General features: G+C 55.7%; 2 protein-coding genes across 9 annotated transcripts; one reads left to right on the top strand and one right to left on the bottom strand.

Moving 5' to 3' along the window:
* Positions 1-10: 10 nt before the first annotated feature.
* Positions 11-25487, bottom strand: KLC4 (kinesin light chain 4). Of its 7 annotated transcripts, none has more exons than XM_055816712.1 (17): positions 25377-25487; positions 23758-23914; positions 15343-15609; positions 14914-15144; positions 14465-14543; positions 14149-14374; positions 13778-13865; positions 13297-13398; positions 12811-12984; positions 12548-12647; positions 11978-12030; positions 9192-9259; positions 9001-9109; positions 8038-8187; positions 1142-1266; positions 967-1024; positions 11-455 (listed from the first exon to the last, which is right to left on the bottom strand). In XM_055816712.1, the coding sequence occupies exons 3-17, from the start codon at positions 15589-15591 to the stop codon at positions 366-368; spliced, it is 1902 nt and encodes a 633-aa protein (XP_055672687.1). In that variant the 5' UTR covers positions 15592-15609; positions 23758-23914; positions 25377-25487; the 3' UTR covers positions 11-365. The 7 variants fall into 7 exon arrangements, 6 of the variants coding, with proteins under 6 accessions (XP_055672687.1, XP_055672690.1, XP_055672689.1 ...); XM_055816715.1 differs by having other exon boundaries at positions 8065-8187; XM_055816714.1 differs by having other exon boundaries at positions 23758-23977; positions 25377-25451.
* Positions 25488-25579: 92 nt separating this feature from the next.
* On the top strand, positions 25580-27255 carry MRPL2 (mitochondrial ribosomal protein L2). 2 transcript variants are annotated; one of them, XM_013303334.3, is made up of 6 exons: positions 25581-25859; positions 25972-26113; positions 26188-26303; positions 26397-26507; positions 26850-26923; positions 27013-27255. In XM_013303334.3, the coding sequence occupies exons 1-6, from the start codon at positions 25619-25621 to the stop codon at positions 27223-27225; spliced, it is 897 nt and encodes a 298-aa protein (XP_013158788.2). In that variant the 5' UTR covers positions 25581-25618; the 3' UTR covers positions 27226-27255. The 2 variants fall into 2 exon arrangements, with proteins under 2 accessions (XP_055672686.1, XP_013158788.2); XM_055816711.1 differs by lacking the exon at positions 26397-26507 and having other exon boundaries at positions 25580-25859.
* The last annotated feature ends 176 nt before the right edge of the window (positions 27256-27431 follow it).

Genomic DNA, 27431 nt, shown 5'->3' with positions numbered 1-27431 from the left:
CGAGCCGCAGTCGCTTCTAGGGTCGGTTTTATTTAATAAAATAAAAGTACAGCGATCAACCAACGCGGGGGATCAACCCATGGCCGCCCACGCTCCCCGGCGCCCCGCCACAGCTGGGGGGGGGGCGCCCACCCGCCCCCCGCGTTTCTGCCTGGCTGCGTGCGGCTGGTGCAGCAGAGGAGCATGCGTGGGGGCTGCGGTTCCCAAACCTGCGAGGTCCGCCCGGGGGTGCCCCCCGCGGGGGTCCCGGGCTGGATGGGCAGACGGTGGCACAAGAGCCGATGATGGGGTAAACTGAGCGGTTGAGGTGGGGACGGTGCCGGGTGCTGCCCCGCGGAGCGGGGTGCTGAGGCACCGGTGGGGGGTCAGTTGGAGGAGAGCAGGGAGCTGTGGGAGGACAGGTCCATGCTGCTGGCGCTGAGGCCTCGGGTCTCTGCACGGAGGCCTTGGGTGCCCTGCAAAACATACCAGCCGTCAGCACCAGCACCCGTCATCCACGCCTGCACCCCGAAGGTGACAGCCCACCCCCTGCACCCCTTGCCCTGCAAGCCAGCCCCCCCTCAGTGCCATCACCAGCCGCATTAGGTGCCGCCTCAGCCCTCCCTGCTCCCGTCCTGTGGCTGGAGGGTCTGCCGAGCTGTGCAAGCTGGGAGGTAGCTACATGGAAGCAACACCTTCAGCCCTGGAGCTCTGAGCTCAGAGCAGGGGCTGTGCAGCTGCCCAGTGGGGCACTGGCCCAGGCCACCCCTTGGGAAGGCAGAGCAGCTCCAGCACCGCACAGCTAGTTGCAGAGTACAGCTGCATGGATGAATGCCTTCAGTGGGGTCTTGGGCACCACATGTGTGGCCCCCGCTGCGCCCCACGCCACCAGTGTCGCTGGCAGTGACCCCTGTGGCTAGCTGCAGCCACACAGCCCCATGCCAGCGCCTGTTCCTGTGCCAGCCCTGCGACCTGCCAGGTGCTTACCTCAAATGAAGCATCGCTAGACTTGTGCAGGTAATTTAATGATGCAGCTCGTTTCATGCTACAAGAAAGCAGAGGAGAACAGGTGTGATCTTTTTGTGCCTGACCATACCCAAACCACCAAGGCAGCAGGGCTCCCACCCAGCCTGCACCCAGCCCTCACAGTCCTGGTCCCTACCTGGTGTTCCTGGGCTCCAGGGGGCCATTGCCCTGCAGTTTCTTGACCAACATCTCACTGCTCCTCCGTATCACATCCCGGATTTTCCCCAGGGAGCTGCTGCGCTGGAGCGTGCCACTGCCATCCTGGACACAGAGACACAAGCCAGGGTGACGGCTGAGTGGCACCGATCAGGCTCTGGCATGCTGCAGATTAGCGGCCAGGAACTGGGCTTGGCTCCAAACACGCTCTTGTGTGAAGGATTGAGACGTGGCCCAGGGCAGGGTTACTGCTCACTATGTGGCTCCTCCTATTTCTCCACAGGACATAATGACCATGGAGTCTGGGACCCCCACCACCATGGCCTGGCTCATCTAGACCGATCCTCCCTCCTGCCCAGTGCAAGCCCAACATCCAGCCAGCCGTGCTGGTGACCTGGTGTAGGTCAACAAAATGGCACTGGCATCCCCATGGCCCTGCTCTAACATGACATAGCTCCATCACCTGCAACAGCTCGGGCAGCAGCTATCAAGGAGGTCCCAGTAGCCAGGGAAGCACCAAGCCCAGGGGTGCTTTTGTCAGGCCAGGACATGCTGCCAGGACATTAATTTCAAGGGCTGCCTCCTCATATGCTGCTGGCTGGAGACTATCCTCCTCCTCCTCCTCCTCCCACTCCTCTCACCCTTCCTCACCATGCCATTGCTATTCCTCCTCTCCAACCAGCACTCATCCCAATGCACATCCCGGTGGTGCATGCCAGGCCTGCAGGCTCACTCATGTCAGACAAGATCAATCCACATGCACACATGGCCTTGTCCCACCTGTAACACCCCCAAGACAATTAGCTTTGAGCCTGCTGAGCAATTCAGGCAGCTCCATCTGGGATGCATCCATGTGGCTGCAACAACACTGTGTTGCAGAGCAGGCACCACTCTCTTCACTCCCACATCTTTAGCTGTGCCCAGCCCTGCTAGCTGCCCCAGGGTAGCACTTTGCAGGGGTGTCTTTATAGCTGCCTGCTTTTTCCATAGACCAAAACCAGCCCTAAACCTTGTTCCTCAGCTTGTTTCTTCCCACATGCCCCCCAAAAGTCCCCAGTACTCAGAAAGGCACTCTCAGCCCTTGACAGGCTCTAGCCCGTCTCTGCACTTAGCTCCACATGCACACAGGGTGCAGGCTGCCAGAATAATGCTACCTCGTGCCACTGTGGCACCAAGCTCTTCCCCTGTGGCCACGCATGCTCGCTGCATAAGGTAGTAGCACCACTGCTGCTGTGGAGTCACTTTTTCTCTGATACCCTGACAACAGCAGTCCTCCCTGCTCCTGATCGCAATGGCCACTGGCACATCAGGGCAGAAAAAGAAGGAAACATGGCAACCACAAGAGCCCTTTGCACGAGCATGTGGGGAGCCCCTTTGTATCTTTCTAAATGACCAAAATGCCACATAGCCCAGGCTGGCAGCAGCAGTTGTCCTAGGTCTGTCAATGCAGCCATGCAGCTCAGGGCCTCTGCCTTGGGCCAGTCACCCCCTTGTGCTGATTCCCCTGGGTTGTGGCCTTTTCCAACACTTCCCCACTCTGACTACCCAAAGCTGACCCAGCCCTAGACCTCTCTCCGACAGCTGAACTGGACTTTTCCTACCAGCAAAACTTTCTCCTGGTATTCATCTCACCCCTTCTTGGATAAGCCAAGCACATTGAACCCCTTCACTTTCTCACCAGGATGAGGGGTTTCCAAACCGGGAATCATGTGCTGCTGCTGTAAGGGATCACTCACTAGGAATGCAGAGAGCACTGAAAGTATTGACGAGGGAAACAGTTCGACTACTGCACCAGGCATCCTGCGCAGGTTGTGGAGGAGCTAGTCATCAGTATGTGGCACTAGCAAAGACAGGGGCAGGGTGTCTTTTGCCTCCCCACCAGACTTGAACTGGGTCACCACCCTCCCTGCAACATACTGGCATGCCAGGCACTGTTTCTTTTGCCAGGGCACACAAGCTAGGGCAAGAGAGCTGGACCATGGTACAAGGGCAGCAGGATCTAGCCAGGAAGTATGCTCTGGAGTCAGGGCTGGAGGGTGGAGCCACATTTCCCCAGTTGCAGTGATGCAGACTGACTGCAGACCAACACCAGAACCAAACGGTGCTGCATGCTGGGTTAAAAATAGCCTTCCTTTTCTTCCCACTCCCTTTTCTGCAGGGTTATTTTTAACTCAGGACATTTATGGGGCTTGGTTTACCGCAGAGCCCCCACTCCACTGCACCCACCAGGATGACAGCACTCGAAAGAAAAAGAAGCAACTCCAACCACCAAGCTGCTCTCCACCGCAGAGTGCTCTCCACCAAAGGCAGAGGACTCGGGCAGGATTTGGCAGCACACAGAGCTCAGCACTGGGGGACACAATGGGGCATTTCTCTGGCTAATGGAAACACCTGCTGGGGAAGGCCCAAGCTCAGATGCCCCAAGGCAGCCCTGCCACATATAACTACAGAACTGAGATTAGTAGCAACCCCAGTGTGGAGGTTAGGGAGAGGAGGCATGGTGGAGTTGGCTCCCTTATCTCCAGCGCTCAGCCTAGGAGAGGTGCCTGGGGGCTGCACATTCCCCTGCACACACACAGACACCAAGCACCCACACACCTGCTCCAGCAGCACGTGCACCCGCCACCCCAGGGCTGGCCAATGCTAGCCTACAGAGCATGGAAAGAAGCACAGGGCAGCGGTTTGGGTCTGTCTACCTTTAATCAGAGGTATGGTTGTTACAGCACCAGGTCTAGGACATGGCAAGGCACAGGGGCAGGTGGCACTGAGGCATGAATGCACCCTGCACTGGGGACTCACCACTCTCCAGGAGCATGGAGCAGTGCTGGGAGAGAGAGGCTGGGAAGGCACAGCCCTAGAGCACTCAGCCCTGGGCTCCACACCCCATGGTCCTGAGGACAAACCTCCTTTCAGCAAGCACAAGCTGCCAAGGGAGCAGCACGTGTGTGCCCCAAGGCCTCTGCACCACCACAGGAAAGCCAGGCCTAGACAGACACAAGCACATTTAGTATCATAACCTGCCTAGCAAGAGAGAAACTATCTAGCTAAATAAATAAGGGGGTGCGGGGGTGTCCTGCGCTGGCCTCTGGGCTCTATCCTACTGGCTGCAGCCTCCCCAGCTTTCTTCCCAGATAGGACGGGCAGGGAGGTTCACTTTCTGTAGGAGGTGAGATGAGGGTGTCCACCCAAGGGTGCGATGCAAGGCTCACAGCAGCAGAGGTCTGGCACTGGGAAACGTCCCCTTTCCTAGTAGTGGCTGACAGCACCAGATCCTGTGCAGGCCTGGAGTCCCATCAGAGGCACTGAGACACACACACACCTCACATGCCTCTAGCAGTAGCAGGGTTACAGATTTCCCACCCACTTGGCTAGGGACAGCCAGACAGTGAGGCACAGCACCAGAGATTACACCTGGCAGCCCAGGGCCTGAGTTCAAGAATTTCCCTCCTCCACGAGCAACCTGGCCCCTTCTCCTGTGGAAACTTCCTTCCAGCTATCCCATCTGCCCCCACGTCCTCAGAGCACCCCAAGCCCAAGCTCTTCCCTTCCTCACACCCTCCTTTGCACCTCCTTCTTCTCCCAGCCACTCTGCTCCAAACCGGCCATTCCCCACATCTTGGCCACTTCTAATGGCCTGGGGCCTGGCCTCTTGCAGAAAAGTTTGGCTTTCTTCCTACTCTTCCTCTGTCTCCAAGGAACAGCAAACAATTTCACCCCTGCCTCTCCCTCTCCCAGCAGTCACACCTGGGGACCCTGGAGCAACAGGGAGCTGATTCACCCTTAATGCCACAGGCAAGGAACTTGGCTACAGCACCAGGCCAGGACGCTGTAACCAACCAAACATGCTTGTCCTGGCAGATCCCTCTTCCATGCACACAGCCCCTGGCAGTCACCCCCTCACCTCACCTTGGATGTACAGTAACTACGGGCCACTCTGCATTCCTGTGCCCCTGTGGAGAGATCCACGTGCTGCCCCTGGGATGCGGAGCTCAGAAGGAAGAGGATAGCGAGACAGGGACTGCCCTGTGCTGCAGGGAGAGCCCAGCTCACCGGTGGCCAGCGCAGGTTTGCTACAGGGCACTAACATCAGCTAAGCCTATGGGGAAGGAAACAACTGGGCATATGACAGCCTTGCCAAGGCCAGGCCTCTCTGTCCCAAAACAGCCCCCCCGCTCTTCGTGCCTCCATCCTGGCCTCTGCAGAGAAGGAGGAAAGAAGCTAGGAGGGTTGAGGATGTCTAGTGACGGTGGAGTCGGCACACTCGGAGTGAAGACAATCCCCCGCAGGCCTGGTCCCCAGGGATGTGCAAGGGCAGGCTGGGGGTGGGGGCACACAAGGGTATGGTGACCCGTCACCCTGGCCTGGGGGAGCGGGCAGCTCCTTGCAGATTCTTCCTGCTCTTGCTGGCCACGGGGCTGGAGCTGGGCCACGTGGCCAGACACTCCTCTGCAGGCGTCGCGGTGCCCTTGCGCGCCGGGAGGGTTGGGGGACTGGCGTGGAGTCCTTGCCGAGGAAGGAGGGATGGTGTGGAGGAAAAGTCGGAAGATACAACACAAACATCCAGGTGATTGCGGTGGAGGGGAAAGAGGGAGTCTCGGGAGGCATTTAAGCCTAGTGCACAGAGAGGAGAAAGACACAATTTACAAGGCCGTGAGGTTGTAGGTCACCCAGGGAGCAGGTGGGGCAGGGCCCAGGTTGCATGCAGAGACAACAGGCCTTGTCTGGGCAGGGGGGGAGTCCCATGAGGCTGAAGTGGCAGACTCACATCTTTGCCAGCACTCTCCAGCAGGCCGGCAGAACAGCTAGCTCCGGGAGGAACAGCCTGGACCTCCTGCTGTGAGGGCTCCCTGCTCCCAAGCCTTGGGCACAGGGCACCTGCCAAGGCTTCAGCGCCACAGAGATGGTGCCATCCCTGTTCTCACAGCCCCTACGCTGGCTCTCCCACCCCAGTTACCTGGGCAGCAAGTAGCTGGTCCAGGCCCCAGGGTGGTTCCAGAGCTGCCCTTGGCAGCAGGGCACAGAGGTTGCTGGCACCCTGGGGGGTCCCACGGCCCTGTCTGCAGCAGCTGACAGCTAAGGGATGGCAGCAGAGGCCGCCCTGAGGCAGCATATCCAAGGTCTCCAGACCAGCACAGGAAACAACTGGCCATGACAGACAGGAGCAGCGGGAGATGCCTCAGCCTTCTTATTCAGGGAGCTGCAGCCCAGTGCAGGGCTGCTAGCTGGGAAGAGGAGGCTGGCTATGTGTGCAGCAGGCTGGAAAAGGCACCAAGCATCACGTGGCAGCCACGTCCTCCAGGGTGCTGGGCTAGACCTCAAACCCTCTACAGCTGGCTGGGCCAGGGAGGCCCTGCTGAACCCCCTGGGGAAGGGTCATATGGGTAGGGACTATCCCCCTTGGCTTCATCAGGCTCAGGGAGAGGGTGGTATTGCCTGCTTGCCTTGGGATGATCAGCTCAAAGACTGTCAGGAAGGTCTCCCAGACCATCACCAGTGCAAAATGATCACCCAACATCAACCACAGCCAGGAGGAACCACAGAGAGACACCAGCCAGGACAGGCACCAGGTGATCCCAATCCAAACCTGCAGCCTTCCCTCTACTAACAGAGACTGCAAGGACCCAGGGTTGGTGCCTTGCCAGGGCTTAGGACCCTCTGCACTCCTGATGCCGGGACAGAGGACAGCTTTGTATCTGGCAGAGCTGCCAGGTCCCCTTGAAGCTCTGCTCTCCAGGTCCCCTCCAGCCACCTCCTGGGTACAATCCACAATCAAGAGAGCCAGCAGGCTTCAGGCTTGGGTGTTGAGGGGCTGTCATGGCAACAGGGAAGAGGAAGGGAGGGAGCTCATGCAGGTGGGGATAGAGCAAGAGCCAGGTGAGGAAGGGTTAGTGACAGCAGATGTGAGGGGCGAGCAAAAGACTCTGTGTGCTCAGTGTGTTGCCTGTGCCAGGCTGCAACAGCCCTGGGTACTCAGCTACGCTACACTCTCAACTAGTTTGCAGGAGGAATGGTAAGCATTAACAGCTCTAGCAGCCAAGCACCCACCAGCACCACGCTCACCTGCCACCTCTTCTCCATCCTCCTGCTTGCAGAAGGCAAAAGACACCTGTCCCAGACCTGGACTGCTACCTTCCTCCAAACTCAACGCTAGTGACCAAAGTATCCCTCAGTCTCAGAGCAAGCCTAGACAGGCCCGGGTCGCCCTGTCTGTGCCCAGCTAACACCAGCCTCTTTTGCCACTACTGGTCAGCCTGGCCTGGCATCCCGCAAAGACCTGCCTTTTATCACCTCTGCTTGGCCAGAGCCCACAGAGGGCATAAGACCAGGAGAGGGGAACAGCAAAGATGCTGGCTGCGGATTATTCCCATGCTCTGCGGTCACTCAGTCACAGACACACCAGGCACATACACACACGCACACACACCTCCCCAGGCTCAGTAACGCCTGTGGCGCAGGGCAGGACAGACAGCCAAGTTGCTCACAGAGCCTGTGTGGGCCTGAGATGGGGCCGACGCTCTCAGCCAGAGCCTCGAGACAGGGAGCAGCAGGGAGAGATGTTAATAAGGTTGCAAGGCTAAGATTAAGGGCAGGCCAGGACCAGCTCATGCTCTGCATTGCCAGGGCCTGGCAGCCCCCTGGAAGCAGGACCCCTCAGTCAGGGATATCTGGCCTGTACACCAGAATCCAGGCCCAGACACGCACCTTTGTGGGCTGGCTGGCTGGCTCATGCCAAGAAAGAGGGGAAGGAATTGTGCAGGGAACGAATGGAGGCAGACAAGGATGCCACAACAGGCCACGCAGGGACAGCACTGAGCCAGGCTGTCCCTTCCCTCTGGCAGCCAGCTGAGGCCATTCTTGATGGTGTCTTGTACTTACCCCGCTCCATTCCACGCCCATACTCACTTCCTCGCTACCGTCTGTGGCATTCTCGTACTTGACGCTGCTCCCCAGGCTCCGACGTCTCTCCATGCCATCGCCCTCCTTCAGGATCTCCACCACCTTTGTCTGGTTGATTGGGTCAATGCCCTGCAAGTAGAAAGGGATAAGGAAGCACCATGTTTTGCCCTTCTGTGTTGTTTCCCTCTAACAATCTGCTGTGCCATCACTGTCCTTGGTCCCATCCCCTCTCTTGGCCATTACCCCATCACAGCCAAAACTCTCCAGTGTCAGAAAGATGGAACCAAATGCCATTCTGCACTTAGCAGTCCCTGTTTGGGTTCCCAGCTCAGTCACACACCACATCACCCCCCAAGACATAAAGACCCTGGGGGACAAGGGCTTGCTGCCCCCTCAAAGCTGACAGCTTTTTTTCCTTCACATTTTGGTGTGTGTGAAGTTTTCTGTCCTTCAGTCTTTGTGCCAGGTGCTTACAGCTCCTGCTTTATTATTTGAGGATTAAGAAGAGTTTAGGGTGAGAGGTACTCTAAGAAATCCCTAGTGTGTTCCCTGGACAAAAAATTAGTGGGAAGAAAACATCCCAGAGACTGCAGATCTCCCCAGTAATTGACAAAGCCCAGTAACCTGCCCTAACCCAGCTGTATTATTTCTCCACTCAAAAGAGCCATGCCTTCTTCCCCACATGTACACACACTGACACCTGCTCCATCCACACATGCATGCATATGCACAACCCTGCACATGTACACGTGTGTACCCCTGCACAAACGCAACCCCAGCCACCAAGGCACTCTGGTGTCATGGGAATGCAAGCCAAGGATATCAGAAGCTGCAAGGCCCAGGAGAGTCCCTCGCCGCACCCCAAGCCAAATGCTGTGCCGTGACCTGCCACCCCAAGCCCCACAATGTCCCCTCCACCAGGGAAGGTCCCTCTGGGGTTACCTGCCGCCGAGAGCGAACCGCACACTCCTCCAAGGTCTCAGCTGCTTCTAGCTTGCCCTGGCGTCGGTACAGCGCACCCAGGTTCCTCAGAGTGGTGTTCACAGTTGGGCTGTAGCAATAGATGGAAGGTGAGCTGAAGCCCTGGGGCCACCCCACCCAGAGCCTACAGCTGCCTACAGAACCCCTCTTACCTGCTAACCTTACAGGCCTTGTACCAGCCGCCATACTCAGCATAGGGAGCACTGTCTCTGTGCTTGCTCTACAGGGTGAGGAGAGATGACAGTTGTTAGGCCCATGCCATTCTCTAGCCTGTGCTCTCCCTCTGGGGGCCGTGGTCAGCCCCAGGCTGCAACCCTGCACCAGCCCAGCCTTCGGAAACACAATATGCGAAAGCAGTGATGAAGCCCACCAGGTTCCTGGAGGGAAAGCTGAAAGCCCATTTGATACAACAGATTTGGGCCACAAGTAGAAGTAATGTCCCCATCCCTGCAGGGAGCATAATCCCATCTCCTTGCCCCTTCCGCAGTACCAAAGGCAGCATGGACAACACAGCCCATCCTCATGGTGCTCTGGAGGACATGACATCCCGCCCCACCCACCCCCCAACATGCAAGAAGGAGAGGGGGAAAAAACCCACACTCAACCAACAAAAGGCCCATAAGCATGTCAGGCAGCGTGGGCACTAAAGCTCTCAGCCATAGCTAGCAAAGGAATCAGCCAGCCACATCCAAGTGCCCAGCCTTTGCACCCCAAAGCTGCCTGGTTTGCCCTGCCACAGCCAGGAGCAAAGAGGCTGCAGGCCAGAACAACAGGAGAGGGGGCAGAGCCTGATGCTCAAGGAGAAAGATCTAGGACCAGGACAACCCACTCCGCAGGGCAGCATTGCCCTGGGTTGGTAAGGACCATGGCACCTACAGGCAGGAGTCACCACTGCTGCAGCAGCAGGGCTGCTCGTCTGTGCATCCTGGTGCATGGTGAGCACTTTGGGGGTGTGCCATGCCCCGGGCTCTGCACTCACAGGACACAGGGGCTGGGCAGGAAGCCCCCAACTCAGCAGGGCTGCTCTCACCAAGCAGGTGCAGGGGGCCACTGCTCCACAGCAGGAGGTTCCCTCCCACAAGGGCTCCAGCCCAGAAGAAACTGTTTTCACAGGGACCACTTTTCTTACTCAGTCCCACAGCACTTCTCAGATCTTCACCCCACATCCTGGAATCTTCCTGAGCCACAGGCACATGCAGCTTTCCTTACGCCAGAGCCCACCCAGCCTGGGCAGGCCACAGGGACAGGAGAGCTCAGGACTCAAAATGCCTCTGAAGCTTATAGAGAGGCAGCCCTAAGAGGGCGGCTGAACCCAAGGGGAAAGATCTCAAATCCCCTGGGGCAGAAAGACCCTCACAGGCTAGGGCTGCCAGCTGTGCCCCAGGCCCTGCTGGCTTGCAGGAGCTGGCCTCCCCCTGCTGCCACTGAGAGCAGAGGGAAAGAGGGCTGAGGGGAGGGGAAAAAATAATAAAAAGTGAAGCTCTACGAGAGAGGTTTGATGCTTTTTAATAGGAGATGTGGAAACACAGCACAAAGCAGGGTGCAGCAGCCCCAGCCCCTGGGCCAGCAGTACAAGCAGGTCTGTGATTACTGCTGCCTGGCCAGGAAGATCACACCAAACCATGCCATGCCATGGGCACAGAAGCCTTGGGGACAGGAGCCCCAGGGGCAGGGAGAGGCTCAGCCCTTGCCCCAGGCTGTAAAATTAATCTCACTCCAACTAAGAACTCGGGTCCCTGAGCCTGTTCTCTTGCCCTGTAGCAAAGCTTGTGTTATCTGGAGCATAGCTCCACACCACAACTATCTGCTTTTGACCTCTTAATTCTCCAAAGATACCATCAAAAGTGTCTCAGTCCCAGAGGGAACAAGGGGAGCCTAGTCTCTGGTCCAACTTTGATTTCTCCTGCATAGGATGGTGCCGCAGCAAGTGTGATTTCTTTGCAGCAGAGCCTTCGTAGTGCAGCAACTGGAACAGTGCAAGGCAGAGCTGAGCACTGCCTGCACTGAGGACCCCACAGAGCAGTTCAGTGGGAACACACAACACGCTGGTGGGAGGCAGCTGCTAGTGCCCTGCTCTTAGGGCTCACAGGATAGGACTGCCAGCCTGCTGCCTGAGCCCATGTAGGGATGAGGCCTGCTCTAAAGGCAAAGGAGAAGGAGAGGCAGCGTCTGCTCCTACTGCAGCTAGAGGACCAGACCAGAGCCCTTCATTCTGCTGTTTCACCCATCTGCCAAAAAGCAGGTGAGGTCTTTGGCTTGGGAGAAGCAGAGACAGGACTCTGCTGCATTTATCAGCTGAGCACAGAGCAGGGCCTGGGCAACAGAAGTAACAGCTTCTTTGCCTCCCAGCCTAGTTGAAGGAGAGCACAAAAGTCTCTCCTCTCTGAGGCCAGCTAGGATGCAGAACAGCTAGGGCCTGCCCTTTGCAGAGATCTTTTTCAGGAGGTTTGGCTCCATTTCCTAAGAAAGGTGATGGCAGCAGTTTCTTCTTGACCTCCGTTTTCCCCCAGGCAGCCTTAGGGCTGCTTCAGAAGTGGGCTGTGCTCTGGGTACTAGCAGTTCTTTGGAACAGAGTGCCAAGGCCCTGCAGCACAACCCTCTGCCATCCGCCATCTTGCATCATCTGCGTGCCCTAGAGGGATCACTAAAGCAAAAAGAGAGAGCATGCAGCCATGGTGGAGAAGCTGAACAATCCCCTGCCCCAGGAAAAGCATCAAGCTCTCTGATGGGCCTTCCCTTCCTGCTGCGCCAAGAAGCAGCCATGCTCTCTCCTCACTCTCCAGACCCCTCCTGGCCTTCATCAGTGGCCATGGCAGCTCTTCAGACTGCAGGAAAGGAGGGTCTAACTGTGAGAAGAGAGGATCAAAACCCTTGGATCTCCTTCCCCTCCTAGGGCTCTTGCTGCTGTCAACAGGCAGCACCACCAGCTCAGACTCACCTTGCTCATCTCCTCTCTCTCCTCCGCATGCATCCAGATTGGCTTGTGTTCATCTGTGTGGGGAAGAACGCAAGACAGCTCTGCTCGCCTCCTCACCCTGTTGCTCTGCCACTTTCACGGGGGCTCTGCCTCCTGCACAGCCCAGCACTCCGTCCCCAGAGCCAGCAACTCAGAGGGAAGTGACAAGGCATACAGAACCCCCCAGTCCCTGGGCCTAAGCCCCAAGAAAGGCAACCAACATTGCAAGGGCAGGACAGAGGAAGGAAGGAACAAGCCCTCCCATGGGGAAGTACCTGTGCCAGGTGTACAGGAGAAACTTCAGCCTATGCCTGGGAATGATTGTGCCACTTGCTATTCTCCCTTTTAACCACAGCTATTCCCAACTCAGCAAAGACCAAAAGCTTCTACAGAAGAGGTGGAGCAGCATAACACACTAGAATGGCAGTGTTTCAAGGGCAAGGCATCCCATCCCACTGCCAGGGGGATACCAGAACCAGCCAAGCCTAGGCTGAGAGCAGGAGACCTAACTGTTCACCCTTCCCCAGCCCCAACAGCTTCTACTGTACAAACCATCCACAGAGCCAAACTCCTTCACGTGAGCACGGGTAAGGATCTCCTTATACAGCACCTCTGCATCTTTGTATTTGCCTTGCTTCAGGTAACAGGAAGCCTGCAACAAAGAAAACAGCTCCAGCCCCACTGGGCAACACAGATTAACTCTGCCCCCTCCCTGCCTCATAGCTATCTCTCTGCTTCTTCCAAGCACCAGGCAATGCTCACCTTTCCCATGGCACCACTCCCTGATCCCACATGGCCTCTCCCCAGGATCTTACCAGGTTGTTCTTGGTCTTGGCCACATTGGGGTCATCAGGACCCAGGCAGCTCTCGTAGATCTCCAGGGCCCGGCAGTAATAGTACTCCACCTCATCATACTTGCCCTGGTTCTGGCACAGCAGGGCTAGATTGTTCAGCTGCTTGGCCACATCAGGATGGTCTTTGCCTAGGACCTGGGTAAACAAATGAGAAGCCACAAAAAGTCAATGCATAAAGACTGCAGTGAACTCCTGGCACTAGTAGATACTGTAATCCCTCGAGGACATGCCTATGTCAGACAGGAGCCAAAGACTAGGGAGGTACAGAGGAGAAACTGCAGCTTCCACCTCCTGCAGGCCTCTCTAAGGCTGCAAACACTGGAAAGAGAGGAAAAGTGGTGGCAGAATCAACAGCTGGGTAAGTCCTGGATCTCCCAGGTGCAGTGAGGTAATGCAGGAAAACCCTCAGGGAGAGCTGGAAGGAAGGAGAGTGTGGGAGACCAGTACCTTCTCACGAATCTCCAGGGCTCGCTTACACAGTGGCTCTGCTTCTTTGTACTTCCCTCTCTTGCCATAGAGAACAGCCAGATTGTTCAGAGTCGCTGCCACCTGCAGAGACATAAGCTTCTCCATGAAACAAAGCAGAATCCAGTGGGACCAAACAAGAAGTGCCAGCAGCAGCAACAGTGACTATCCCATCTCCTTCATGCCTGTACTACAGCTGCTTCTGAAAAGAAGGAGGTCTAGAGGCAGAAGGTCACCCTGCCTGCATCACAGAATCCAGGAGAAGCTAACTCCTGACAGGCCATACTGACTAAGACCGCAGGAATTAATGAACCAGTAAAACAGAGCCCCACATCATGTGAACAGCATCCCTCACATCACAGAGCACACTGTCCTTTGTAGTCCAGCTGCAGACACACCATAAAAGGCACCATTCTAGAGCACCCAAAGGTCAAGGGAAGTGACTGAGATAGGAGACACTCACCGCTGGGTGGTCTTTGCCCAGAGTCTTCTCACGGATGGAAAGCGCATCATTCAAGAGGTGTGCTGCCTCTTTGTACTTATTCTGATCCCTGCAGTGCAAAGTCAACCGGTTATTTGGTGTTTGGACACCACAGCCCATAGCAAGCAAAACTGCAAACAATAGTCCTCCTTCCACTCATACACAGCCCCCACAGCTCGTTCATTTCTCCATTCCTCCTAGTTATATTCGGACGTTTGGTTGTCCAAATACCTTTTTGAAAGGCAAACCACTGGAAGCAGGGGGAGCTCCACGTTACCAGTAAGTGCTGTCCTGGTAAATGGGAGAGGCAGAAAATTCTCCTGGCCCAATCCTGCCCTCCCCACCATACTCACCTGTACACTAGCGCCAGGATGTTCAGCATAGTAGCCACATCAGGGTGATCATGGCCTGATGTCTTCTCCAGGTCCTCCAGCGCTTGCTTGCAGAGCGGCACAGCCACTTCATAGCGTCCCTGTGATGCGTACTGGATGACAAGGTTGTGGAGAGTGCGCAAGCGTGCAGGAATCTCATAGCCTCCCTGCTGGGCAGCTGCCACTGCACTGCTGTGCTGGTGGGGCACTGCAGGCACAGAGGAATAAACAGGGACACAGTTGGCACCGCAGGCTTGAACAGAGACAGTGAGTTGACCATGCATGAGCAAACACTTACATCCAGGACCATGCTCCTCCTCCTCATTCGGGAACAGATCATCCAGAGAGTCTTTGGTGGAGTCACCCTCCTTCTCCTCCTGAAAGGATGAGAATCGCAATACTGTTGGTTCTCAGAGGAGAGAGCAGCAGCTTGCACTGAGTCAGCTGCCAAACTCTCCTCCCTGCTGCAGCCCACCAACACCCCCAGCTTCCCCTGTTGTCTCTGCCACCATCTTCCCCCAACACAACAAAACTAACAAAGCCAGATTTCCCCAGCACATCCTGCCATGTTATTCCATGGTCTTCCAGAGACTTTGTGCCATGCAGGCTCCCTTTAGTTACAGGTGTTGCTGTGCACAGTAGCTAGGAAGGGGCAAAATCCAGGGTAACACTATCACTTTTAGGCAATCCTGCTGGTCCAGCCTCGCCCACCCTCAAAGATGGCTGTTTGACAGGACTAGGGCATACCGAAGGTGAGACATCCTCATCATACTTCTTCAGCTGGTTCATAAACTCAAGGTGTTTCTTCTCCTCCTCCAGCTGAGCCACAGTTTGTTCACTGCGCTGCAGCTTCTGCTGGGTGTTGGCAAGCTCGTCACGCAGCCACTGGTTCTCCTGGCACAGTCTCCGCACCTGAGCACGCAGCTTCTGCTTCTCTGACTCCACAGCATTCAGATGGTTGGACAATGCCATCATCACCTTATCAAGAGTCCCAGTCAGTAATCACCACAATCCTGTACCTCCCCCACATGCATGCTTAGGGCTCACCCTCAGAGCCACGTTGGCCTTCTACACTCAACCCCTTGCTGTCCCCCTGCAGCTTATGGGGAATGGTCACATGCCCACCTTCCCCTGTAAGCCCTGGGTAACGCCTAGGGGGTCACCCACCACTCTCACCTGAGCTTCTCCAAGCCCCAGTTCAATCATCTCCACTGACTTGCGGAGCAGGTTGGATTTCTCATGCACAAGATTGGCTTCTTCATCTTTCTTCAGGCACTTGATGGTCTCCAGTAAGCTGTGCAGGATGGAGTTGTGTTCATTCTTGAGTGCCTCCAGTCCCTGCATCACCAGCTTGGTGTTGGAAATTATCTCCTCTTGGCTCAGTTTGTCCAGTTTCTCCTCCCTTGGGTACACCATGGTGGACATAGTGCTGCTCCTGCAGCCCTACAGAGAGAGAGAACCTGAGCACCTCAGCGCTGTTTCAGGGAGTCACAGCCATACAAAACTGTCACAGCCTCCTTCAAACAGCCAGAGACAGCGTTCAACTGGTTGCCTACTCTAAGCCCTTCCCCTCTCCTCTTGGCTGCAGACAGCTGTCAGGGCACATGTCTCTGCTTTTGTGGCACAGAGCACTGGCAGCCAGTGCAGGTGGCGCAGGTGAACAGGAGACAGAAAAGGCTAAAATCAGTGCTGACCTCCAACACCCCCACACTCCCAGCAGTGAGGAAAGCTGATTTAGCTTCCATTTAAGATCACAGATTTGTAGTCGGCAGCTGGGGTTGCGATGCATACACCTCCTGCCCACAGACCACAGATGCAAGAAGGCTGTCAGAGCTCAGCACCTCTTCCGACGAAGAGAGGGAACAGAAAGTGGAGGGATGCCAGCTCAAAGCTTTCTGCTTTCTCAATAGAAAATCTCCTGGAAGAGCATCTCTCAGACAGGGAGGCATCAGTGGCTTTACCGGGCCAAACAAAAAAATTCCCTGACCAGAAGAGTATCCCCAGCAATGCTAGCCCCAGCACAGAATGGCCATTGTGGCGATAAGGGACATAACACCACCAGCATGAACTGAATCATGCCTGCGTGGGAAAGCTTACATACACCAACTGCTACAGTTACACTAGTGTAACCCTTGCGTGGGTGTCAGCTTGAAACACTAACAGCTTTCTCAGCTTCATTTGCCCTGCTGCCAGCCCAAGGACTCCTCAAGATGACACAAGGACTCTGTACTCCTTCCCAGATACATCACGGGAGAGTACCAAGCTACTGCCTTTGCACAGGGACACCAAGTGCTACAACCCACAGTGTTAGCATGGCTGCAAGATCCCTGCATAGAAAATCCAGGAGCTAGGAAAACACAGGGGCCAGAGGGTGAGACCTAAGAAGCAGGCAAGACCTCTTATAGCAGGTTGACAGCACCCTCGCTGCTCCACAGCTCACTCACCCAACCCTCTCTCAGCCTCCCCCCTCAGCTGAGCCACCCCAGCAGACTCTTCACATTACTCACCAACAGCAGAAAGCCACCACCCACCTTGCCATCGGTGACTCCAAGGCCAGCCTTCTGCAGGGCTGAAGGCAGCCAGCCTGCAACGCCCTGCGCAGGCAGCTCCTGCTGTGCCCAGAGCTGGTGGGAGGCACTGCAACCTGTGCACCCAGGGCCCTGCTGCCAGCGAACTGGCCACCTGCCCAGGCACTACGCAGGAGGAGGGAAGCACCACCGACAGATTTGTCTTTGTCCTCCTGCTGGACCCACCTCTGCGTGGTCTGAGCTCTGTTCACCAGCAGCCTCATGCCTGGTTTACTGAGCGAGCACAAATGCTGCCTCAGGTACATGAACAGAGAGCGCACAGCTCCTCTTCTTGGCTGGGCTCCTTTCCTCCCCACCTGTGGACTCTGCCCAGGGGGGTCAGGGAAACCCCCCAGCTCAGCTGCCACTACCCCTGCCCAGGGTAGAGCAATAGAGGGGCCCAGTTTCTTCCTCCCTGCAGCACTGCAAGTGAAGATGGCAAACAGTGCTGGGGCAGTTGCTACAAGTACACACATCCCATTATACTCACCCATTTCCTGCTCTAGCCTCACTCTTCCAGAAGTTTCTAGAGTTGTTTTACAGGCCCGAGCTCTCCTCTCAGCTACTGTTTGGTTTCTGTTCCAGCAATGCACTTCAATCCCTCACAAAGGGCAGCAAACTCTTGATAACACAGCGGGGACTTTACTGAACCTCAGCAGGGCAGAAACACTTCACATCTCCTGAAGACTGGGTTCCTGTTCATGCCTTTGAGCAAGAGCCGAGTCCTCCCCCACCTATCCCAGAATCATAACACTGACTTCACATTCACTCCATGATCCACCATCAGCACCAAACCCTGAGCCATATTCACTATATCCTTCACTTTTGGGCATCTGCCATGCTCCACATGCAGTTACCCTGGGCATTGTGCATCTTACACTGAAAAGTCTCATCCAGATTGTGACATATTCCCAGTTTGCTTTACAGACCATATGAAAAGAATGGCATGAAAAACCTCACTAAGATCAACAGAGAGGGCACAGGCTACAGTTTTGAAGAAAAGAATAGGTCTTTTGAGAGTTGGCTGCCACTCATATCCTGTCTTCCAAACTGATTCTCCAGGATCTGGCATCTAAGTGTTCTGGTCCACGATTCTCCCGATTATTCTTTTTCCTACCTTTATGACACATCTGGGGGAGTGATCAAGTGCTAAAGCAACATGGGAAGCCCTGCCTAAGGCAGGGTTCTGCAGGTGACCACAATTCAGGAAGAGATGTGCAACAATTCCCAACTCCAGAGGAAGAGGCTGGCAGCCCAAAGGACACTAGCGCTGCCATGTCTGGCAAAGCACTGCTCTCCTGCTCTGAAATGGCTCCAGACAGCTTTCCAGGAAGGTTCAACAGGCACTCGTCTGCTTACACAAAAGCCAAGGTAACAGCTGCTAAAGGGTTAAATGTCCCCTGTCTCTGGTTTCAGCTCATAAGGAAACACAGCCCCAGACTCAGAAATTAAGATCAGGAAATGAGAGTCCTGTGGAGCACAGACAATGCTCGGGACACAAGGAGACCCGCAGTGCAGCCTCATACCCAGCATACAACAAAACTCGAGCTCTGCCCTAAGGCTCACACAGCTGTGCAGCACAAGTGCCTCTTCATCATCTGTCCCTCTGTGTACTGGGTCAGCTGTGAAGTGCTGACAGTTTTCATGGAAGCATTACTTATGTAATACAGAGATCTTGCTGCCATCTTTAAAAATGTACAATACAAAAGCACTGGGAAGAGGAACATGTTACAAATCATGATAAAAAGCCACCAGAGCTTGCACCTTGCTAGGTAACAAGGGTCAGACAAGACTCAGATCCACAGAAAATCAGCTTCATTTATTCCACTGTGCACAGAACTGTTCCTCAACTGAGAAATCTCCGAGCTGTGTGTTAAACCACCAGTGCCTCTTCTACAGCAACATCCTGCCTTTCTTCAGCCCTTCCAGCAGAAAAAGCTTTGAGCATTTTGCAGTCCCCATGATCAACTTGTTTTTCAGAACTGTAAAGATTTCAGACAGAGAAGGGAAAATAATTCAAAATGTCCTGACCCACAGCACACCACACTCATCCAACCCTGCAGCTACATCCTCAGATCCTCAAGACATACCAGTACAGGCCACTCTTCTCCCACTGGCTGTGCAAACACCTCTACACAATCCTGGTCCTTCTCCCTTAAGACAACATCCTAGAAGCACAGCTCAGCTAGATGCCAACATGCTTCCGGTGTTCAACAGTAGAAAGGGGTTGTCCATGCTGGACACAGGGTACAAAACCCAAGAACCACACATGGGCCTTTCACTTCCAAGTACCAATAAGAAAACAGAAGACTGCAGAGAAGTCACTTCAATGATTCTACCTCTTGCACAGCAAAGAAAACCAACACACACTGGTGGGAGCTGAATTATCCCTCCAAAATGATATTTTTTTCCCCCTACAGAGCCTTATTCCCCTACAGAGCTTTCCCCAGGCAGGTCAACACTCAAGTGCCCAGCCCTTCAGAGAGGAAACATGCTCTATGGCAACCGACGCCAAGGTCAGGCAGGCTGAGGCTGCTGTATAAGCACTCTTCCTACTCCCACACATTCAGTAAAGGGCACCAAGTGTTCCTTTATCCAGGCGGAAACAAACTCAGAGGTTCCTGCAGAGAGGAGGGGAGATACCACCATTTGCCTTTGGCAGGGGGAGGTTCAGACTGGAATATGAAGAAAGAATGCTTTTCCAACGAGTTCCTCAGGAGATGGAGTCCCCAACTCCTAGTTTATCCTGCTGCATTCATCACTACTTTGCCGGTGTCACAGCCCAGGTCTCTCCACCAGACATTTCTGCTCTAGTTGGCATGTCTTCCCTATTTACATTGAGCTGCTAGAATAGCCTGGCTCTCCGGCAACACCCATCTCCCCTCCCCTCCCCTGTTCCCATTTGGAGGACTGCTGCAGGAAGACAGGGAGGGAACATGCGTGCTCCAAGTTTTGTGGCAGTTGCAGCCATCAGCTGGGAATCCATCAGCTAGCACATCCTGCCAGGCAGAAACTTTCCTCCTGTACTCAAGTGCATAACTGGGAAATCACTGAACATCAGCAATTTCAGCAGCTCACTTTTCTGCCTCTGAAAACTGATCCCACATGCAAGAGCTTTAAGAGGAAAGACCTGGAAGCTTCACTGCTTCTACCTTAAACCCACAACAGAAACAAGGATGCTCAATGGGCCTAAGTGAATCTTAAAGCTTAGATGATGATGCCTAATGCTAGAAGGCTACAGAGAGGAAAAGAAAAAAAAAAGCACCAGAGAAATCAGGTGTCAGCTACAATAGGACAGAGACTTCAGGTCTACGCACCCCTCAACAAATTCAGTTCACTACAGGGTACCATCACAACTTGAACAAGCAATACTGTCAAAACAATAATTGAAGCTTCCCTCAAACTGCAGATGGCCTGCCAGCACTTTTTGTATAGAAGTATGCATAGATTTTTAGCAGCAAACTGTTTTGTAGGAGAAGGAGATCTAAGCTGCAGAAAACCAGCTGGGTTCTAGGAAAAAGCTTCCTGTGGAAAAAAGAGTAAGTCTGACCCATAGCAAGAATGACTGATCACATTTGGGAGAGAGACAGCAATTGTAGCATTTAGAAATTAAAACACAAGGCTTAAAGTCTTATTTTAACAATAATTATCCCAGTTGCATGCTGTGAGATGTGCTTTCACTGCCTGGAGAAATAGCAAAGTTATGTATTTGGGAAGCAAAACAACCTGATAAAAGTAGGGAGTCGGGTTTTTTTTCCTTTGGACCGCTGCCAGCTCATTACTGCCAAAAAAGGGGGCATCTAGAGCCCCATCTTCTGCCCAGTTTTCCCAACCCCAGCCTCCAGCCTGAACCTTTCTTGCACTGCAGACAGTCTAGAAAGGCAAGCCAACACAGAGATGACTTCACGTACCATAGAGACTGTTGTGTTGCAACTTTCTTCCTAATAAAAGAGCCTGTCTGTTGTATTACTTGGAAGGGATGCCTAGAGGTCTCTCAGAGGTCCACCCCCTCACTCAAAGCAGGTATCTGTATCCAGTCAAGAGCTGAGTATCTCCCAAAATGGAGATCCCAGAAGCTCTTCAGACCCCTGTCCCATGGCTTAACCATCATCACATGGGAGGGGAAAAAAAAATAAAAAGAAAAAACATCCTCATCTGAATTCCTTAGATAAACTCCTTATTACATTTGCCTTTACTGAACACCACTTCAGGACAAAGGGGCCAGGCACCACTGCTCTGGAAACTGACCCTAGGGCCCCGAGGAAGAAAAAGCAGCATGTCTCCTTTCAGCAGGGTCCCACAAGGACAGGATCCCTCTGTCCCAGAGCAAGAGAGGCAATGCAGTCCCCCTCCAGCAGCACTGGAGGCAAGGAACTGTCCCACCACATTCTCCCACGCCCCAAAACCAGGACTCTCCTTAGCATCCAGGCATCCCCTTGCACAGTTTTAAAGCTGATCTCCAAGCCCAGAAAGGCTTCACCCAACCAGCTTCCCCAAGTTTTAGTTATGTGTAACTCAGTACAAGTTGACATTGCTGGAAATAGTCCAGCCCATCCTATCCCCTGGACAGGTATCAAGGCCAGGCTTGCTTCTTTCAGCAGCAGCTGACACACGCCAGCTCGAGCTGAGCATAAAGCTCCAGGGGTTTTTCTAGATGCTGGAAGGCCTGTGTTGGGGAAAGTCTGTGCTAATCAGCAGGCTGCCTGCAAGAGCCCCAGGGGCTTTTAACTAGGACTAAGAAACTAGACTCGCAGCTCAAGTGGAATGGCTCCACCACAAGGAAATAGGAAGCTCCTTTCATGCTCTTTCCCTTCAGAACTGAACACTCCTCTCTGCCCTAGAAGCTTCAGCTCGCCACCACCTACAATCTCTAACAGAAAATGCACCTTAGCATAACCTTCCTGAAACTTACAGCAAAGGTGGTGGTAAGCTGGCTTTACAGGAACTTGGCCACAGTGACTCAGGGTTCATATCACTACAGAAAGCACATATTCCCATCGTCCTCCCGCTTTCCAGCCCACAGCTGGAAATCCCAAGTCAAAAGCTACTGGTTCTGATTGACCAGAGCAAGCAATTCCTCTGTTACCGAAGCATGATCCAATTCCAATAAGCATATGTGCTCTGAGAAATACAGAGAAGATGGTCTGGTTGACTTTGTATCAGATCGCTCATTCCTTTCAAGACCAGAAAGGTCTTACAGACATTGGAGGCAACAAGGGTTAAAAAAACCCACAAAACAAAACAAAACCAACCAACCAAAAAAACCCAAACCAGCACCGATAGGTGCCATTAGCAGAAAGCCATTTTGCTCCTTATTGCAGTTCATGCTGTTTACAACCCTGGCTGGCCAGAGAAACACGCACCTTTCAACAGGCCATTAGAACCAGAACAGCAGTCTTCACCACCCCCACCAGCAAGCTTATGCTAACACCTCCAGATCAGCTGATAAGACCTCGTTTTGAAACTCTTGCTCATGTCTGCAGCAGCTCACCAAATCCATTATGCATCTGCTGTGCCTGGGACTACAGTGGAACAACACTAAAACCTGTTTCCAGGCTAGCGGAGACAAGAGCTAAGCAGCTGGAATGAAGCCAGGACAAGCATCTCTTCCTAGCCTCAGAATCTGATTGGGAGTCTCACTCTTATTACAAAAGACAGAGCGAGAGCCATTATCTTGGCCTGCCAGCATGAAGTAGCCAGTATTAAAGCAGGCAGAATAATTCCCAGGAGCCAGTGCCTCTGCAAGCATCTGTCTAATGTGAGGGCTATGCACTGGATGTGCCTCAGGAGTGCAGGAGATGGCCAGGACACAGCTGGGACCAGCAAGTGCCCTGGATCCACTCTGAGTGCCCTGAAGGGCTCTAGAGAGCCCACACTCCCCTCCATGCTGTTACTGGGGCAGCTGCAAGACTAAGCTATTATTTCCAGAAGCAAACAGGTCTTGTAAACCATAACAAGGCATCCAAATTCAAAGACAAAGCTCTACCTGCATAATAAGCAAAGGATCTGTTTTACCTCTGGCTCCCCCCACCAGCTGGAGTTCTCTGAGGAGCTATGTGGCTCTCTCCTATCAAATCAAGCCTTTATCCAGCAGCTCTGCCAAGGTCAAAATCTTGCCACATGTCCTTTGTGCCCTGAGAGCCATTTTGGTATTTGGAGTTAATGCTGTTGTTCCTACCTGGACATTCCTCCAAAGCAGATGAGAGAACATGCACTTCCTGCTCCTTTTGCCAATTACAGCAAAGCTCAGCCATGTTTATTTACCCTGTGTCTGAGCTGGCCAGATCTTTGACCCGATGTGTGCTGAACACCACCCTCCTTCCCCTCATGCAGTGGCGTGTGCTTTCTGGAACGGGAGCCAGGAGATCAAGGGCACTAGAGGAGACCCTAGCATAGAGCTGCATGAAAGAGCGAGATGCCAGCTATTCAAGACGCAGGGAAGGCTGCAGTTGCTGGTAATGTGCCTCTGCCTCCCACCATTGTGCAAATTCCTCCTGGCTGCCTGGCCAGAGTATTCAGCTGAAACGCCATCCCCCAGCCCTTCTTCAGACACCTCCTCCCAGATGCATCCTCTCCCTCCTAGAAGCTTACCAGCAATTGTCCCCCCCTGCCCCCCACCCTTAGTAGGGTGCATCTCCACTTTGGAACAGCTTAGTCAGCAGTTTATTAATGGGAGGAAGGTTTGTGAGGAAACAAGGTTTTGAAAGTTTGAGAGCCATTGCTGTGTGCTAGGAGCTGCCTCCGTCATAGTTTCTCTGGCTTTGTCTGGCAGCAGAAGGCACGCCCGCTGCATATTCTCGGGATATGCAAGCCAGAGACACCCCTTCATCCCTCCTCAGTATCACCATAGAGAATTTCTGTGCCCACCTGGCCGACTGTAAGCTTTCCAAGGAGAAAAGTTTTTGTCAGCTCTGCTCAAAATTGCACTTCAAAGCGGTCCTTTGTTACAGGACGGCTGGGTGCCCTGCCCATCTCAGTCACTGGATGGGAATCCTCCCCCACCCTCACCGCAGAGGAGCGGTACCTGGCTGCCTGCAGCGGCTTGTCCAGCGTTGGCACTCCCGGAGGCCCCAGTGCCACGAAGCACAGGCCGCAGCGATGCACGGCTCCCACGGCGTCTGCTGCGCTGCCCTCCAGTTCTAGCAGAAGCGCAGGCACCAGGCACTCAGCAGCCAACCACACTGCAGCAGGGGGAGGGGAGGAGATGCAGCCAGGCTCCAGAAACAGGACGGTCGGACGCTCTCCTGGGAGCGCAGAAAGCGCCACATGCCAAACCCTGAGCTCCCTCCTTGGGGCCCAATGGTAGTGCGAAGGGGCAGAGCTGAGCCCCCAGGCTGCCACTACACACTGCCCAATCGCTCTGCCCCCAAAGTCACCCCTGCCCTACACCCAGCTAGATCTGCTCCATCCTACACTCGGTCTTGTTGCGAAAGGTTTTACATCCTGTTTGGCACCATCCTCACCTGTGTCCCTGCTGCTGACCCCATCCCATCCCCTAAAGCCAAGCAGGTAGAGCTGCAGAGAACCCTCCAGCTGTGGGATTGCTATCACTGTGCCAGCAGAAATGGCCAGGCACAGGACAAGATCACTGGGCATCCTACTGTGGCAGCACTGCACAGTGCAGAGCTGGGCCAGGCATTGCCTGGAAACGTTCATTCAATCTCTAGACACCTTATGCAGAGAGACGACAAACGCCACAGCATGCAATGTAGCCAGTGGATTGTTGCTACGACCATCCCATCTGCGGTAACAGGCGACCTTCTCAGTGCTCTCTATGATGTTTCGTGAGCCTCTGGAGGCATGCTGCCCCAACTACCTATGTCTGCCAAAGCCAGTGCTTCATCAGGATTCATGTCCCTCCCTACAGGTTCCCGCAGAGGTGGAAGGGGGTTGGGTGTCCCAGGAGGAGCCCAGCCATGCTGACACACAGGCTCTCTCTTGCCTCATTTCACAACACATTTCTTCACTAAAGCATCCTACTCTTCTCCTTTCCCAGGTTCTGGAGGGCAAACCTGGCTACAGGGCACACCCGGCTAAAAAAAATAACGCAAGTTACACAGGAGGAGCGCAAACACATACTATTTATCTGACACTGAAAGCCATTCCTGGCAACGAAGACACCACCTAATTATAGAGCAGTGAATCCTGCAGACTGTGCCTACAGAGCAGCCTGGAACTGCCAGGAGTGGGCCTTCAGCCGGTCCCACCGCTGCCACCAACGCCCCCGCCCCGGGGCTGCGGCCTCCTCCAGCCGGCACAGCACGGCCCGGCACGGCCGGAGAGCGCGGGCAGCGAAGCAGCTGGCGCTGCCCCAGGGAGGCCAGGGCCGGCCGCAGAGGGCCGGAGCCCCGGCCAGCTGCTCGCCCCGCTCCCGCCAGTCCCCAAGGCCGCAGACCCAGCGGCCTCACCGCTCCTCGGGCCCGCGCCCCCGGCGGGCAGGGCGCGCTGCGGCCCCAGAGCCACGCCGGCCCCAGGCCCGGGCCGAGCCCCGCGGCGGGGGGTGCCTGGGGAGGCCGCACGGATCCGGCCGGGCCCCGCGGGGGCTGCACGGACCCTCCCCGCGGGCCGGCTGGGCCCGGGGCGGGGAGAGCAACAGAAGCGCGGGCGCACACGACCACCCCCAGGCAGCCCCGCCCGCCCAACCTGCTCGGAGCGAGGCCTCGATGGCGGTCGCTGTCCCGGTCCGCGATCGCGGTCCCGTGTGCCGGGACGGGAGCCTGTCCCCGCCCAGCCCCACCCACCTCCCTCAGCGGCGCAGCCCCTTTAAGATGCAACATGGCCGCCACCGTGGCTCCGCCGGCGGGAGGGCGCCCCCTTGCGGCGACCGCGCGGCGCTTCCGGCCGAGGCCCTGCCCCGGCCCCGCGCAGGCACCGGGCCGGCAGCGATGGCGGCGGCCTTGTGCCGCGCCTTCAGGGCGCTCCTGTGGCCGGCCGCTTCGCTGCCCGCTGGGCTGCCCGCCGGGCCGCCCGCGTCGCTCCGCCTTCCGGGGGGCGCGCTGGCGGCTGCCTGCCGAGGGTTGGGCGGCTCGGCGCCGCGCTGCACCACAGACCCCATGTGGAAGTGCCGGATCAAGTACACGGTGCGGCCCGTGGGCATGAAGAAGACGGGCGGCCGCGACCACACAGGTGGCAGGACGGGCAGGGCCCGGCGGGGGGCAGCCGGGGGCGGGCAGGGCCCGGGGACAGCCGGGGGTGAGCTGGGGTCAGGCCCACCTGCAGCCGCTACTCTTTTCTGCAGGCCGCATCCGCGTTCGGGGCATCGGCGGGGGACACAAGCGGCGGTACCGCATGATCGATTTCCAGCGGCTGCGCTACGAGGAGGGCGCCGCGCCGCAGCCCTTCACTGAGAAGGTCATCAACGTCCGATACGACCCTTGTAGGTGAGTGTGAGTTGTGGGCTTGGCCCTGGGCAATTTTCCCTGGGGGGACCACCCACCATGAGTGCCCTGCGCAGGTCGGCTGACATCGCCCTGGTGGCCGGCGGCAACCGGAAGCGTTGGATCATTGCCACGGAGAACATGCAGCCAGGGGACATCATCACGAACTCCTCTCACATTGGCAGAATGGCAGGTGCATGCCAGGGCCAGGGATGGCCGCGCTGGCCCTGCCAGGGATCCATCGGCTGCTCCCTGCCCAACTAACTCAGCAGCTTCTGTCTTCCAGTGTCAGCTAATGAAGGGGATGCCTACCCGCTGGGGGCTCTGCCTGTTGGCACGCTGATCTGCAACCTGGAGAGCCACCCTGGGAAGGGAGCGCAGTACATCCGGGCAGCTGGTGTGTCTCTGGGAAGAGGACCCAGTGTCTGTAGCCATTTTCAGCTTGGTGCAGATGGAGGGCGGGGGGGTGCACCACCCTGGGTGGCCAGTGACAGGGAATCACTGTCTCCTCTCCTCCCCGTGTTAGGATGCAAAGCAGTCCTCCAGAGAGGTAAGGGCAGCTCTGCCCCATTGCTTCCTGGTGATGTGTTGAGGCCCTGTCTTTGGGAAGCAGTGCTGCACAAAGGGCACTGACAGGGGCTTTGGGAAGTTCCCAGCATGGGACTGCACTTGCCACACGGTAGGATACTTGGTCCTGCTGCTCCAGGCAGCTAGCTGCCTCCTCTCTTGCCTGCTGCAGGGACTTGTGGGGTGCTGCTGAGGAAAGTGAATGGGACGGCCATCGTGCAGCTGCCCTCCAAGAGGCATATGCAGGTAGAGGAGCCATGCTGTCCCTGACCTGGCTGCCTGGGCCTGCAGCCATATGTCCCCAGAGAGGCCTGCAGCTCTTCTCTGTCCCCTAGGTGCTGGAGACTTGCGTGGCCACGGTGGGCCGTGTGTCCAACGTTGACCACAACAAGCGGGTGATCGGGAAGGCAGGCCGGAATCGCTGGCTTGGCAAGCGCCCACACACAGGCCTGTGGCATCGCAAGGGTGGCTGGGCTGGGCGCAAGATCAAGCCTCTCCCGCCCATGAAGAGCTACGTCAACCTGCCGCGGGTTACAGCACAGGAGTGATGCTGCCAGCCAATAAAGTTCTCCATACCACTGCCGTGTTCCTGCTGCCTCTTCTGCGCGGGCCTTAGGGGATGGGTTTCCCCAGCAGGCTCATTTGGCTGCGTGCAGCCCCTGGCGGGAGTTGGGCTGCCCTGGCCTGAGCTTGAAGCGGATGGGGGTCTCGGGGGGGGGGACGACGGGGGGGTCAGGCAGCTCTGCACAGCCGT

This window comes from Falco peregrinus, chromosome 11, assembly GCF_023634155.1.
Source record: "Falco peregrinus isolate bFalPer1 chromosome 11, bFalPer1.pri, whole genome shotgun sequence".
In the NCBI taxonomy this organism is placed as follows: Eukaryota; Metazoa; Chordata; class Aves; order Falconiformes; family Falconidae; genus Falco; species Falco peregrinus.
This window is presented reverse-complemented; position numbering and strand designations above follow the sequence as displayed.